The sequence below is a fragment of the Tinamus guttatus genome, unplaced genomic scaffold (assembly GCF_059628265.1).
Source record: "Tinamus guttatus ecotype Peru unplaced genomic scaffold, ASM5962826v1 Tinamus_guttatus_pri_ptg000240l, whole genome shotgun sequence".
NCBI lineage: Eukaryota > Metazoa > Chordata > Aves > Tinamiformes > Tinamidae > Tinamus > Tinamus guttatus.
The window spans coordinates 8,929,851-8,942,408 of record NW_028288774.1 but is presented as its reverse complement, the minus strand read 5'-3'; the positions used below and the strand labels follow the sequence as shown (position 1 = coordinate 8,942,408).

General features: G+C 43.5%; 2 protein-coding genes across 2 annotated transcripts in view; one reads left to right on the top strand and one right to left on the bottom strand.

Moving 5' to 3' along the window:
- The window catches only part of RPLP2 (ribosomal protein lateral stalk subunit P2), a 192,369-nt gene that overhangs the window by 48,886 nt on the left and 130,925 nt on the right, over nt 1–12,558 (bottom strand). The window lies entirely within an intron of this gene.
- Nucleotides 7,159–10,888, top strand: POLR2L (RNA polymerase II, I and III subunit L). Its single transcript, XM_088525946.1, has 3 exons — nt 7,159–7,224; nt 7,531–7,638; nt 10,749–10,888. The coding sequence occupies exons 2-3, from the start codon at nt 7,544–7,546 to the stop codon at nt 10,855–10,857; spliced, it is 204 nt and encodes a 67-aa protein (XP_088382072.1). The 5' UTR covers nt 7,159–7,224; nt 7,531–7,543; the 3' UTR covers nt 10,858–10,888.

Sequence of the window (12,558 nt, the reverse complement as noted above, 5' to 3'; positions counted from 1 at the left end):
TGGATCTTTGTTCTGACTCATAACAACTATCTTTGATTCTGGTTACCATCAAGCTTGCAAGAATCAAGACTGGCTAGAAAACAGATGGAAGGAGCAGCCCTAGCAACAAGCCCGGTTTGTGTGCAAACACAAGCGGCACCACAATGCCCAAATTGCAGCCTTCAGCAGGGGCAGCTCTTTTATTCTTTGTTCCAAATAAATACGTCCAGCACTTATGAGATTCTCTAAGATTTCAAAAATAAGTTAGAAAATTCTCCCATTCCTTTTTAGTATTTCAGGGACTCCTAGGCGCCAAGGCACCCAACCACAGGACAACTGTTTTGCTGTAGTCTCTACAACCAGGTTCTCTCCCATTGGTGCTTTAAACACTGCTTATACACCTGGAAAAAGGCATTCCCAGACAAAGACAGGAAGCACATTTGAGACAAAAGTACCTCTGTGAACACAGTGGAAATACACTTATTACCTTCAACAGGTTAGAATATTACCTCCTTGGAGCTTCTCCCCACAGACATGAATACTTAACTTGTCAGTAATACTACACAACTCCTGGCCTCACCTAAACATCAGAGCCCTCCTTTCCTCCAACAGGAAAGACTGCATTACCCTCAAGAAAGGGGATGATTTTGTCATCCAAAGACACTTGCATGGAAGAGCAGAGTCGATGGGCACCTCCTCTGATCTTTTGATTAAAACGCTGCCTTAGGATATTACTTTTTCTTTTCCTAAGCATGAAACAGTCAATTAGGCTGTGATACATGCATGGAATAAAGACTTTTGCTTATAAAATACATCAATCCAAGGTCAGGAAAGAACATACTTCTGCCTTGAAATGACCTTGTTGAGAACAAATAAAACAGCCAAAATTAGCCCTGAACTAGTTAAATACTGATATGAGGAAGCAGAGAAGTGAAAGAACTGAAGAGCCTTTTTCTCACTCCCATCTAAATCTTTTTATAAAAATAAAATAAAAATAAAGGGAGAGGGAGGAAGAGGTTAAGGGTGACAAACCATTTCTGAAAAGAGCAATTTACTCTTTTCTATAATTTATGCACACATACACACAAAACTAGCTCACTTGCCATGACTGCTCTACAGATATGTTATCACAGGAGCAGAATGTGATCAAAACTAGCCTCAAAAGCACACAACAGGCAGACAATCAACAGACAATTCCTAGGTCAGTCTCCTACACTAAGGAGCTCATATACCACACAAAAAACACATTGCTCAAACAAGAATTCTTTTGCAGTGCACCCAGACAGAATCAAAAACAAACACAAAAATGAAACAAAACACACACATACAAACACACACCACCACAAAGGTAAGAGCAACCTACCACTTCTAGGCCCTGCAAGGAATATCGTTAAAAAAACAGACAGTCCAACTGCATCTCTCCATATCTAGTCACGGCTCCCAAGGGCCTGGTGTAAATGGAGAAAAAAAAAAAAAAAAAAAAACACACACTTGAAATGTGTGATGTCTAATATAGATTACAAGCAAAGGTGACTCCATAAATCCCAGAAAACCACAAAGTACTATCACTGTTCCCCATCTCCTCCCAGTTTGTTAGTATCTCAGCAGGAACAGTTCCCTAGATCTTCCAAAAGGATCACTGAAAACATGTCTATGATGAGAAAGAGGCTGTCAGAGCCCCCAGTACAGACCACTATCGCAACACCTAACTCATCCAGTGAAGCAGAACACTCTCTGACCCTCAAAAGTAACAAGCTACACTGACTCCTTCTCAAGTAATAGGCAGTGAGGTTTACCTCTAACCCAAGGACACCTTACACCTTTGTATGGCAAAACGTTTGCCTTTTTGGATGCATCTGTGGGACTTCCTCATATACATTATTTAGCAGAGACATTTGTTACTCAATATATGTTTCATATAAATCCTACCCTCTGAATCCCTTCCATCGGTTGTCACTAACGAAGCTTTGTGTGCAAAAACAAGCACATTCTGCCCCCCTTAGGAAGCCAATTACAGAGGAAAAACAAGCAATTAACAAGGTGTAAAATAAACATCCTGCCACCTGCCTTTAATAGCAACCCCGCTCCAAACAAGTCACAGTCTCAGTACAGCTTTCAGAATTGGCAACCAATATTATATATGTATTTATGCAGCAGCTGCTTTTCATTGCAAGAAATATTACAGGCTTACCAGATAAGGTCAGCATATTTAAAAGAAATATATAGTAAGTATTAAACCCTGCTTTGAGGCACCAAATGTTGCTTTTAATGAAATCAGCAGCATCAGGCTTGTCTGGTATTACAGCGAAGCTGCAGTCACATCCCCAGCTTAGGCATGTTTCTCTTCATTTCCATTTGCTTAGCAGCTTCTGTATTTGTTTCACTAAATCCAGGGGCCAGAGCAGCTATTAAAAGGCATGGGGGCAACTAAACAACATAAAGCTCTACATAGTATAGAAGTCTTTCCTCCAACCACCATCTCCGTCTTTCTCCACCATCCCACAATCACATATAAAAACGTATCCCATGAACTGGGGGGGTAAGTGAGCAAAATGCAGCAGAAAGGTACCCACTCAAAAGTGTAAAGCAAAAAAATAAATCAAGATTCCAGCTCAGTCTTTCCTCCTTGATTCAGCTTTAGTAGGGAAGAGGGAAGCCCTAACCAAATCACACCAGCTAGCTCCAGAGGGAAACACTTTTATTTCCCTCTTGTGAAAGGTGATAAATAATATACTTCCAGATAGCCAGCCAGAATAAGAGAAAGCCCAACAGCAAGTTTGTTGCATTCAATAGTTTTGGATTGGATAATGTGCCCTAGAAAGCAGCAAAGTTTTGGTCTATATTTTTGTTTTTAATTCTTTCCCTCCGCCTCTCTGCTTTTAAGTACTTGCTAGTTTTTTCATGACACTTTTCAGGTCCTGACCAGTATGCTGTTTAACCACTTACCAGAACATTCATGCAAGTCTTTTCCCTTTAGGTTTCTTTCCGCTGCAGCTTGTTGAAAGATCAGGAGTACAACACTGAACACAATACCACCAACTTTTGCAATCATGCATGCAGTTCTGATGAGCTAGTCAGAAGCAAAATGAAAACTGATAACACTCTTTTATAATTGACCACAGGGAGAAACAGGAAACAAAGCTCTAACTAGAAGCAGAGCTATATACTATGTAGAGATTTTTAGAAAGTTAAAGTCAAGATCAACTGTGCAAAAATACCCCTTTACTGAAAAGGGGTGATTCTAAAAAAAAATCCTTAATTTAAAATGACAATTTATTCCCCTTGAGTACACCTTCTAGCTAATTGCCAAATCAGACCCTGGTTGAGTTCTGGACATGTATGAAGCAATGAGCCAAGTCAAAGGAATCAGAACAACTGTGAAAGATGAAAAGTAGTGAGGTCTCCAGACCTGTAAGAGTAGGAGGTCGCACATCTAAACTTGACCAAAGGCAACTCGCTCCCTGCCATAAAATAAATTTAAATATAAAATAAAAGTCTCAGCTGCAAGACCTAAGTTTCTCAGCAAGCCATTAGTATCCTCACAAGCACAACTCCTTCCTACAGCACTAATCACAGAGACAAGGTCACAGAAGAATTCAAACAGCAGGAAGTCATCTTACCACTCAAACTGTATAAGTGCTTTAAGAGAGTTCAGTTGCTCAGGTCATTTTAACTGTTTTTTTTTTTAATTATTATTGTTTGTTTTAAACAAGCTGCAATGCATTCCCTTACATTTTGTGGATGGAAGGGTAGGAAAGAGGATCTACTTCTTAGTCACAGCTGAAGGATTTCTGTACATTGCTAACAATAATCATGCCCAGGCACATTTTGTAGGTCTAAACACTCAACAAATGCCAAGGCTGGCCCAAATCGAACGAGCGATGGCAGGAAGGAGTATTGTTGGCTTCCAAAGCTGTTCAGATCACAAATAAAAGGTCTACCCTGCACTAATCAAGAAGCTGGATACATTATTCCCTGCCACCACCACAACAAACACAACAAACACACCAGTACAGAGCCGATGCTTCTCCAGAGGTACATTGGAAAAACAATCCAGTTTTAAAATTTATTTTAAGTCTCTTGGTTCTAGGCAAGTCTTCTCTGATGGGCTCCCCGACTGTTAGTTTTCTTAACATCTAAAGAATCGAGCAGTCTGAGGACTGCTGCTTGCTACAAGGGCATGGGGCCAGGAACGCAATGAAAACTTACAAACATCCCAAGAAAGATCGCACAGTCTTAGAGTTCACAATAACTCCAGTTCTTCATAGAAGAATGTTTAAAGAGACCTAGTTTTACTAAGTATTAAAATGCAACAGCTGAATGTCAGCACTGCCCTGCTCACCTGAAAAAAAAAAAAAAAAAAGAGCAGTTGGAAGCTGGAATACTAAAATAAGGGCTCAACTATATACAGGACAAAGTAGCCCAGCCACCCTAATCAGCATGAACCACAGCCCATAAAGCACTGACTTTGATTCTGAACAGTCGCATGTACATGCATCACTCTCCTCCCCCGCCGCTCAACTCTTAAACAGACTACTGTGGTTTGGCAAACAGTCAGATTAAGCCGAAGTTGAGCAGAGAATGTTCCGAGTATGTAGCAATCTTTCCAGGTCACAGATCATAAAAAAAATCCTTGCATTTTCTAGGATCAAAGAAGTTACAGCCATAAAAGATCCATTAGATCCTTAAGCCCATCATCCAGCCAAATCAGGTTATCCAGAAAAAATTGCAACAGATGTTAAAAATAACACTGAGAACAGCAGAGTAACAACTTCTTGGAAAAAGATGCTATCTAAGGCATATCTAAGAACTAGGTCTGAAAGTTATAATTCGATTTATTTTGGGAGGGAAATAAACAACCACATTTCCACAAGGCAGCTGCAAGACCCTAACCTTCCTCTAATGCCACAGCTCACCATTAAACTCCTGTGACAGCAACTCCCCTTTCACTCCCAATTGCAATTTCCATCTTCAGACACAAATGCCTTCACTGCACAGTTGAGCAAGAAAATTACTTTGGAGCCCTGGTGCTGAAAATGCAGCAAAGCACAGTCTCTAAATTCTCAACCAAGGGTAAAATAATTAAATAAATAAATAAAAAATCAAAGGATAGAAAGAAAAGAAACAGTTTGGCTCCTACTGGCCTACAATAACAATAATGATAATAATCTACAGATCACAGGAGGTCCAGCTACTCTCCATTCCAAGTCAATTCAGTCTTTTCACAACTGAGTATAATTATCATTCCTGTGACTGCAAAAATTACGCTCCTTTCATTAGCAGACAGAATTGTAAAATCTCTTCCAGTCTCAAATTCTTACTTGTTAAAAGGAAAGTATTTGCTCTTTTACAGTTTAAGATATGTCTGCTGTCTCTGCACAGAGGGTTAATAATCCAGTCGTTCAAAAAATAGTCACAAACTACGTATTAACATAAGCTGTGCATTAAGACACAATTATTTATACGTCAGGCAGTAATGGCTCTGTGCTGTACAGTGTATCAACTCAGAGACACTTTCGCAGGAAAATAAAAAACTTTGGGAGAATTTCTGGTCCATTCTCTTGTTACAGCAACAGGGTTATGTTAGTTATGCATCAACAATGAGGATTAATAGTGTTCAGATGAATATTTCATCCCGAAGCCTCCAAAATAGCAGGTTCTGTTCCTAAACTCTGTGGTCATCACAGCACATGTCCCTTCGCTAAGCACAGTTTGTGCTTAATACTTCCCCAATCATTAGATTAATGAAATAGAAGTAAACAATTTCAAGATGCATTATGCTGTGCTACCAAACTTCCCCAGCTTGGTATGACCAATAGAACGGGCAGCTTTGACTGCAACTAAACATTGCATCCAAAAGAGAGGGGGCATCCATTCCTCAGCCCTCGACAAGAAGGGAAAAAGCGCTCCTATTCAGGCAGGTTGCATCAACAATACCTGGACAGGAGGCAATAACTCGAGGACGACACGTACTCTTGCCAAGCTGCCTCTCTTCATTTCAGCTACGCACAACTCGCAGCAAGACAGAATAATGTTAAGTGCTAAATGGGACATTGCCAAATTCAATCTGATTCCAGTTTAGAAACTCTTGACCAGCCTGAAATCATGAGTGTCCCCGACTTAACCGAGTTTCAAGAGAGATTAAAGTAAATAAATAAACGTAAACGTTGCTCGGGTTGCTGTGCAAAGGGGAAAAAAAAAAAAAAAAAAAAAAAAAAAAACACCTCACTTGAGACCGAGATCAGGCAGGCAAAGATGGATGTGAACCGAAGCTAAAGCCAGTGCTTCCCAGCGCCTTCTCCTTCCTCAAGGAAGCGCAAGAAGCCCAGAGCGCGCAGGGGCCGCGACATCTGCGGCCGCTTCTCCAGGGACCGGCCGCGGCGACGAGCGACGCCGCGAGACGACCGTTGGGGTGCGAGGCGCCCGCTGGGATTCGAAGGGATTGTCGGCGGTCGAGCCGACCGTTGAGATTCGAACGGGCCGTTGGGGTTCGAACCGCCGGCTGTTAGGGCGCCGCCCCCCGCGCGCCCCCCGTCCGGGTCCCCCGCGCGCCCCGCAGGGGAGCGGCTGCCGCGCGAGGCGCCCAGGGCGGCGCAGCCCGAGCCGCCCCCGCCGAGGGCGGCGGGGTCTCTGCCCGCCGCGGGCTCTCGGTCCGCGCCCTCGCCCCTCAGAGCAGCCGCAGGGCAGGGGAGCGGGGAGGCGAGCGCGCTGCCCGCGGGACACCCCGAGCCGCCCCCAGAGCCCTGCCCGCCGGGGCTCCCTCGCGCCCGCCGCCCCGCGCCGGGCAGCGCTCGCTAGAGCCGGGCTGCAGCCACCAGTTGCGCTTCTCACCGCGGACGACTTCAGTACCTGGGCGGGATGGGAGAAGTCTCACAGCCGCAGAAGAGGCTCTTCCGAAGCAACAAGTGCCGCCTGCCCGCCCGGCGCGGAGGTGGAAGGAGGCGCGGGAGCGGGCGCCCTGCTCGCCAGTGCCGCCGCCGCCGCCGCTCTGCGCTCCGGGCGCCTCAGCTGCCACTCAGCGCCGCACACGCGAAACGCGAAAAAAAAGCCCGCCCCGCGCGCGCCCTTTCTTGGGCCACCCGGGACGCCGTAGACGCGGTGATACCACCGCGCCGGCCTGCGCGGGGGGGAACGAGCCCCCCTCTCCCGTCCTCCCACAGAGTCCGCCCGCCCGGCGGCGCGGTGCCTCCCCCCCGGCTGGCCGCAGTGGTAGCGCCCGGGCGGCCGCGCGGAGGAGCCGTTACGGTAGGAGCCGTTACGGTAGGAGCCGCCGCCGGCCGCGGTTAGCCCGGCCCGGCCCGGCGCGGTCCCCCCGCCCCTCACGGGGTGCCCCGGCGCGGCACGGAGATGCGGCACCGACATGGCGGAGGTGCCGCCTCGCTGCTCGGCCTTGCCGGGCGCGCTTCGAGGCGCGGCTGCTGCTGGAGGCTTGGGCGGGCTTGAGCACAACTCCCCTTCACCCTCTTTTAAGTTTGTGTAGGGGACCGTGCTGGGTTTCGGAAAAGGGTTGATTTTATACACGTAATATGTGTGTGTGTGTGTGTGTTACAGATACTGTGTGAAAATGATCATCCCGGTCAGATGTTTCACGTGCGGCAAAATAGTTGGAAACAAGTGGGAAGCCTACCTCGGCCTTCTGCAAGCGGAGTACACGGAGGGGTGCGTACTGCTGCGCGCGTCCTGCGCACGATGCACACTGCACAGAGAACTGTGGCAGAAGGGCACAGCCCTAAAGAAACCAAAAGCCATAAATAGTCTGACAATAACTGTAATAACTTCAAAGCTCTGATTAACGGAGAGCTAAGGAAGTGCTCATTTACCTTTTGAATCTTTCTGTTTGGAAGTTGTCAGGTCTTATTCTTTAAACTATAGCGATTTCAAATATATCACTTTGTGCAGAAGGGGAAGAAGCAGCTGCATGCAGCTTTTGCAGCTGTGCATTGTGCTGGTGTTTCCCTCTTTTTTTTTTAAAGGAAAATAAGCTACAAGCAGAAGAAATAACAAATTTTGGTAATGCTATATACCCCTTTTAAATATTCATGAAAACTATCTGGTTTTGCTGATTTTATTTCAAAACCGTAGTTTGGTGATGGAGAGGGAGAGAGCTTAACTGTTCTAAATACCTGGCTGATAACCCCCTTAGTTCTGTTTTGGAAGTGTGCGTGTCCCTTGCATGACCAGAATTGCCTTTAATAGCTCAGGGAGAGTCTGGCTATGGTGGGACTACTTTTAAAGAGTCTGCAAAAGTCTGTGAAACATTTACGTTGTCATCAAGTTTAAGCATGGAGGAAAAGAACTGACCTTTGCAAGTCAAGAGACCGGAAAACACCATCGTAGGAGTTTGGGAGCTTCCTCAAATCACAGTGAAACACTTCAGTGGAAGTTGCCTCACATCTGCTTCTGCTGTGGTTAGCAACAAGTATAACTTGTTAAAAGGATTTTTGCTTTTCATTCAAATAGTTAGGGTTACTAATAGGTTTTAAAATAGACTAATGTCTATGAACTGTCAGAAGAATGCATATAAACCACACAGACCTCACTACCCATTCCCTAGGGTAAATCTGAACAGATTTTATTGTTTAGGACTCTCTTGTCAGGCTAAACAGTGGGGCACAGAATAGACAGGCAGGAATGCTTTGGTTTTTAAGGCTTATCTAAACTTATAGGAAGTTATCATTAATTTCTGTGCTTCTCACTGCTTCAGAGGGAATTTCTGGAGAAAAGATGTCCATTCCCACCCTGTCTCCCCCAACATTTTTTTGAGTTTCACTAAACAAGGAATCCATAAAAATCATTATTTCTCTTAAGTCTCACCCCTTTTTGAAGAACTTGTTTGGAAGTGGAATTCAGAGATTTCAATCTCTGAATTTGGCAAAGGTAGCTGAGCAGTATACTGCAGCTGCTAAAATTAAAGGTAACTAGAAAGTTTCTGCACCAGATTTGTCTTTCATGTATGGAGTTAAAAAGCATAACAAGAGTAGCTGCAAATCTTTTCTCGCTAATGGTGAAATCCATTCTGGTGGCATGTAGGACTTATTACTTTCCAAATATTCTTTTTGTTGTTGTTGTTTGTCCTCTGCATTTATACAGGTCAAAGATGTACATTGTTGAGAAATATTGATACTTACTGTTTGGGAAACAATTCTTTTCATCATTGTTGCAATTCTGGGGTGACTATTCAGGCTAATAAACTTATAGTATTCAAGATCAGAAGTAGAGTTAATGGCTACTGAACAGTTAAAATATTATGGTGCAGTTTTAAAATGATTATTAATGATAATTTAAGAAGCAGGTGGATAGAGTTAAAGAAGTCAAACTTGTCTGAGTAATTTATATTAAAAGTGCCTTAAAACTGCTCTTTTTCTCAAGTCCGTGGAAGCTAGAGGAAACTGAAAACTAGTGCTTATACTGTTTTAACTGATACATTATAGTATATATGACTTCTAAAATTGTAGGCATTGTTGGAGATACAGAATACTAGCAACTGCAATTGAAAGTTGAAAATTTTCTACATAACTCCTAAGTCTTACATAGGAATCACGTTTTTGTTCTCAGCAGTTTCAAAAATATCGTGTAATTTATGAAATTATACAGGAGATTTTGTATACAGTAGCTTTTGCAAATGCTAGTTCAAAAATGAAACTCTATTGTGCTATTAAAGCACTTCAAGGTACAGAGCACATTGCATACCAAAGGCAGGAGCAGTCCTGTCTTGATGGTGAAAGACCCACTGACAACATCCCAGAAGCTGCAGCTTTACTGCACATTTTTAGGCTGCACTGCATGAAGCCAGACAACCTTTTACCGTGGTTTGGGTTGTGCAGTTTTCCTTCCAGATGTCAGTGCTCAGAAAGAGTAGCTAACAGCTTCCTCCGGCAGGAGAGTCACAGTCTCAAAATACTTTTTTTTTTGTAAAGTCAAATGCTAGGTTGTTGCACTGCATAATATAAATCTAAAGATCTGAATTCAGTCCCATTTCATAAATGTCAATTTTTCAATGTGTGTCAGACTAGCTTTATAGTTAGTAGGCTGGCACTAACAAGCGTAAATGCTGTCACCAGTCTGTAAGAGGTCTAGTGCTTTGGGAAGTTTGTGCTACTTCCTACCATAAGACTTGGGGGAGATGTAGCTAAGACAAGCAGTTATGGACTGTCTGAGATTTAAGAAAAGTAAAAATGACTTTACATGTTTAAGAACTGTATTCTAACTACATTAACAGCTCTTGATCATTCAGATTTTTAACCAGATTAACTCCTCTTTTCTAAAAATTCAGGTTTGAGGAAGAAAACTAACTTACTGTTATAAAGTAATTGGGGTTTAAAATTTGTTGTTTTCAAGTTTCTTTTCAACTATGAAGACCAGAAATTTATTTCCAGAACTCAAATACTTGCATTTCACTTAACCACACTATCCATGAGGAACTATGCCCACGTGAGTGGGCTGGTTCAGAAGAGGCAGTGCCTAAGAACTAGACTATTACAGTTCTGTTCCTCTCTGTGCAGACTTACCTCTGTCGGGTTGTTGCATTGCCTGCATGACATTTAACAGGAGTCTTCTGCAGCCTGGAAGAACAGGCAAATATCCTGTCAGTGGCAGCAATGAATAATAACATTAGCAACTCACACTAAATTTCTCATTAATTTCGTTTATCTTGGAAACAAGCTTTCCTCTATGACTAAGCTCAAAGTAATCAGTATGTTGCTTAGGAATACTTGAAAATGCTTCTGACTTTTTTTTTTCCCCCCCTCTCCCATGTGCATTATTAATAGCGATGCCCTGGATGCCCTTGGTTTGAAGAGATACTGCTGTCGCAGAATGCTCCTAGCCCACGTGGATCTGATTGAGAAGCTTCTGAATTATGCTCCTCTTGAGAAATGAGATGGAAAAGATAAACCACGGGACATGCGGATGATATCTCTAATATTGAGCTTGAAAGTGGACTTCAGGGGTTAAACGATACAAGCCCTTAAAATGCACTGCAACCCTTCAGAGATTTTATTTTCCGAACAAAATAATACCATCATCCACTAGCCTTTTAGAAAAAACAGTGAAACATGAAGTCCACTTAATCAAGAATTGGAGATTATGTTAACTTTTAGATGCTTCTGCTGGTAAAAATAAAGATTTATTTTATAAAATATAGTAAATTTGTGTATGAAAAATGCTAAAATAAAGGAGATCTTTCCCTGTAGCCTCTCTGTGGTTACTGGATGGAGTTGAGCATGTGCTTTGATATTAGCATTTCCTTCTGCATATTTCTTTGAGGTATTATTATTATTTCAGAAGTATTATTATAATTTCTTTCTCTGTTTAACAGCAAGTAGGAAAGGTGGGTTAGACAAATGGGACTGAAGCTCTGACCTGCAGCAATAGGGAAGGGTAGATTGGGTTGGTGAGATTAGACATGACTCCTGAGTAATTCTGGAACTAGCAGAGTGCACTTTCTGCTGCAGCTCAAGACAATTTATGGTCTCTACCACAGCTTCGTTTTTATTAAAATGCTATGGCTGGTCTATTATAAGAAAACAGTAAATCAGAGGGAGTAGAGCTCTTGTCCCTGCCTGCACTTAGGTCAAACTTAGACGGGTTTTCGCAGTGAAACTTCCGTGAGCATTTACACGGGCATCCTGCGAGCAGGCTCTCGATGCTGCCCACGCTCTGCACTGCTGCCGGGCAGGGAGAGGTCTGCGACCCCTCAGTCATGTCGTTGGCCCCAGCTCGTGCTGTGCTGCCCGCGAAGCGCAGGAGCGCCTGGCAGGCTGCGGGTGCTCCGAGCCCCCTTGGGGCCTGACCCCAGCCTGGGCCACGAGTGGTGCCGGCCGAGACGGCGCCGGAGCTGCCAGCGACCTCCTCTCCCCTTCCCGCCCTCCCCCTTCCGCAGAGGACCCATCCACTCCCTCCTGATGGCAGCTACTCCTTAAGTGCGGGCCTGTTTCGTGCCATTACTGACATCCAGAAAACTTTGCTGCCATGGCAAGACTGTTTATGTGCACATGCAGACATGCTCGCCTTCCCCTAGCATGGAGGAGGACAATTCATCTACTTGTGCCTGCTCAGGATTTTGTTTAATGCAGTTTTAGCCTGCATGCAAATGAAGGACAAATCAGCTACAGCAGCTTCATAAAAACGGTCTGGAACAGATGATAATCCCGTAACTTGGAGCCTGTTATTATTTGGTACAGTCAAGTTCTTGGCACTTGCATTTCAGCTACTAGACTGAAAGCATTTTGGAATTTTTTTTTTTATTTGGATGAACCCCAAAGAACTTGGGTTGAACAAAACCCAAACTTCCAGAGATGCTGATTAACTAATATTGTTACTGATTGTGATCAGTAATATCAGATTGATAAATTATATCAGACTGATGCTATACAACTAGGTTGTCTCAAAACGAAGGTGCAGAAAAGCTTGCCTTTAGCTAAAGCTATTAACCCACAGATCTTTACACTTGAACTTTCTTTTCAATTTATTACAGTGAGATTGTAGGTAAGTTTCCCATATTCAGCAGTTCTCCACTGAAGACATTTTAAACCCATATGCTTTACCTTAATGCAAAGAGAATTAAGCAGTTGATTCTAG

Excerpts from the sequence above, each read along its gene's own strand:
- POLR2L (XM_088525946.1), top strand. The coding sequence starts at position 7,544 with ATGATCATCCCGGTCAGATGTTTCACGTGCGGCAAAATAGTTGGAAAC. Across the intron at positions 7,639-10,748 it reads CAAGCGGAGTACACGGAGGG|CGATGCCCTGGATGCCCTTG; the intron begins GTGCGTACTGCT and ends CATTATTAATAG.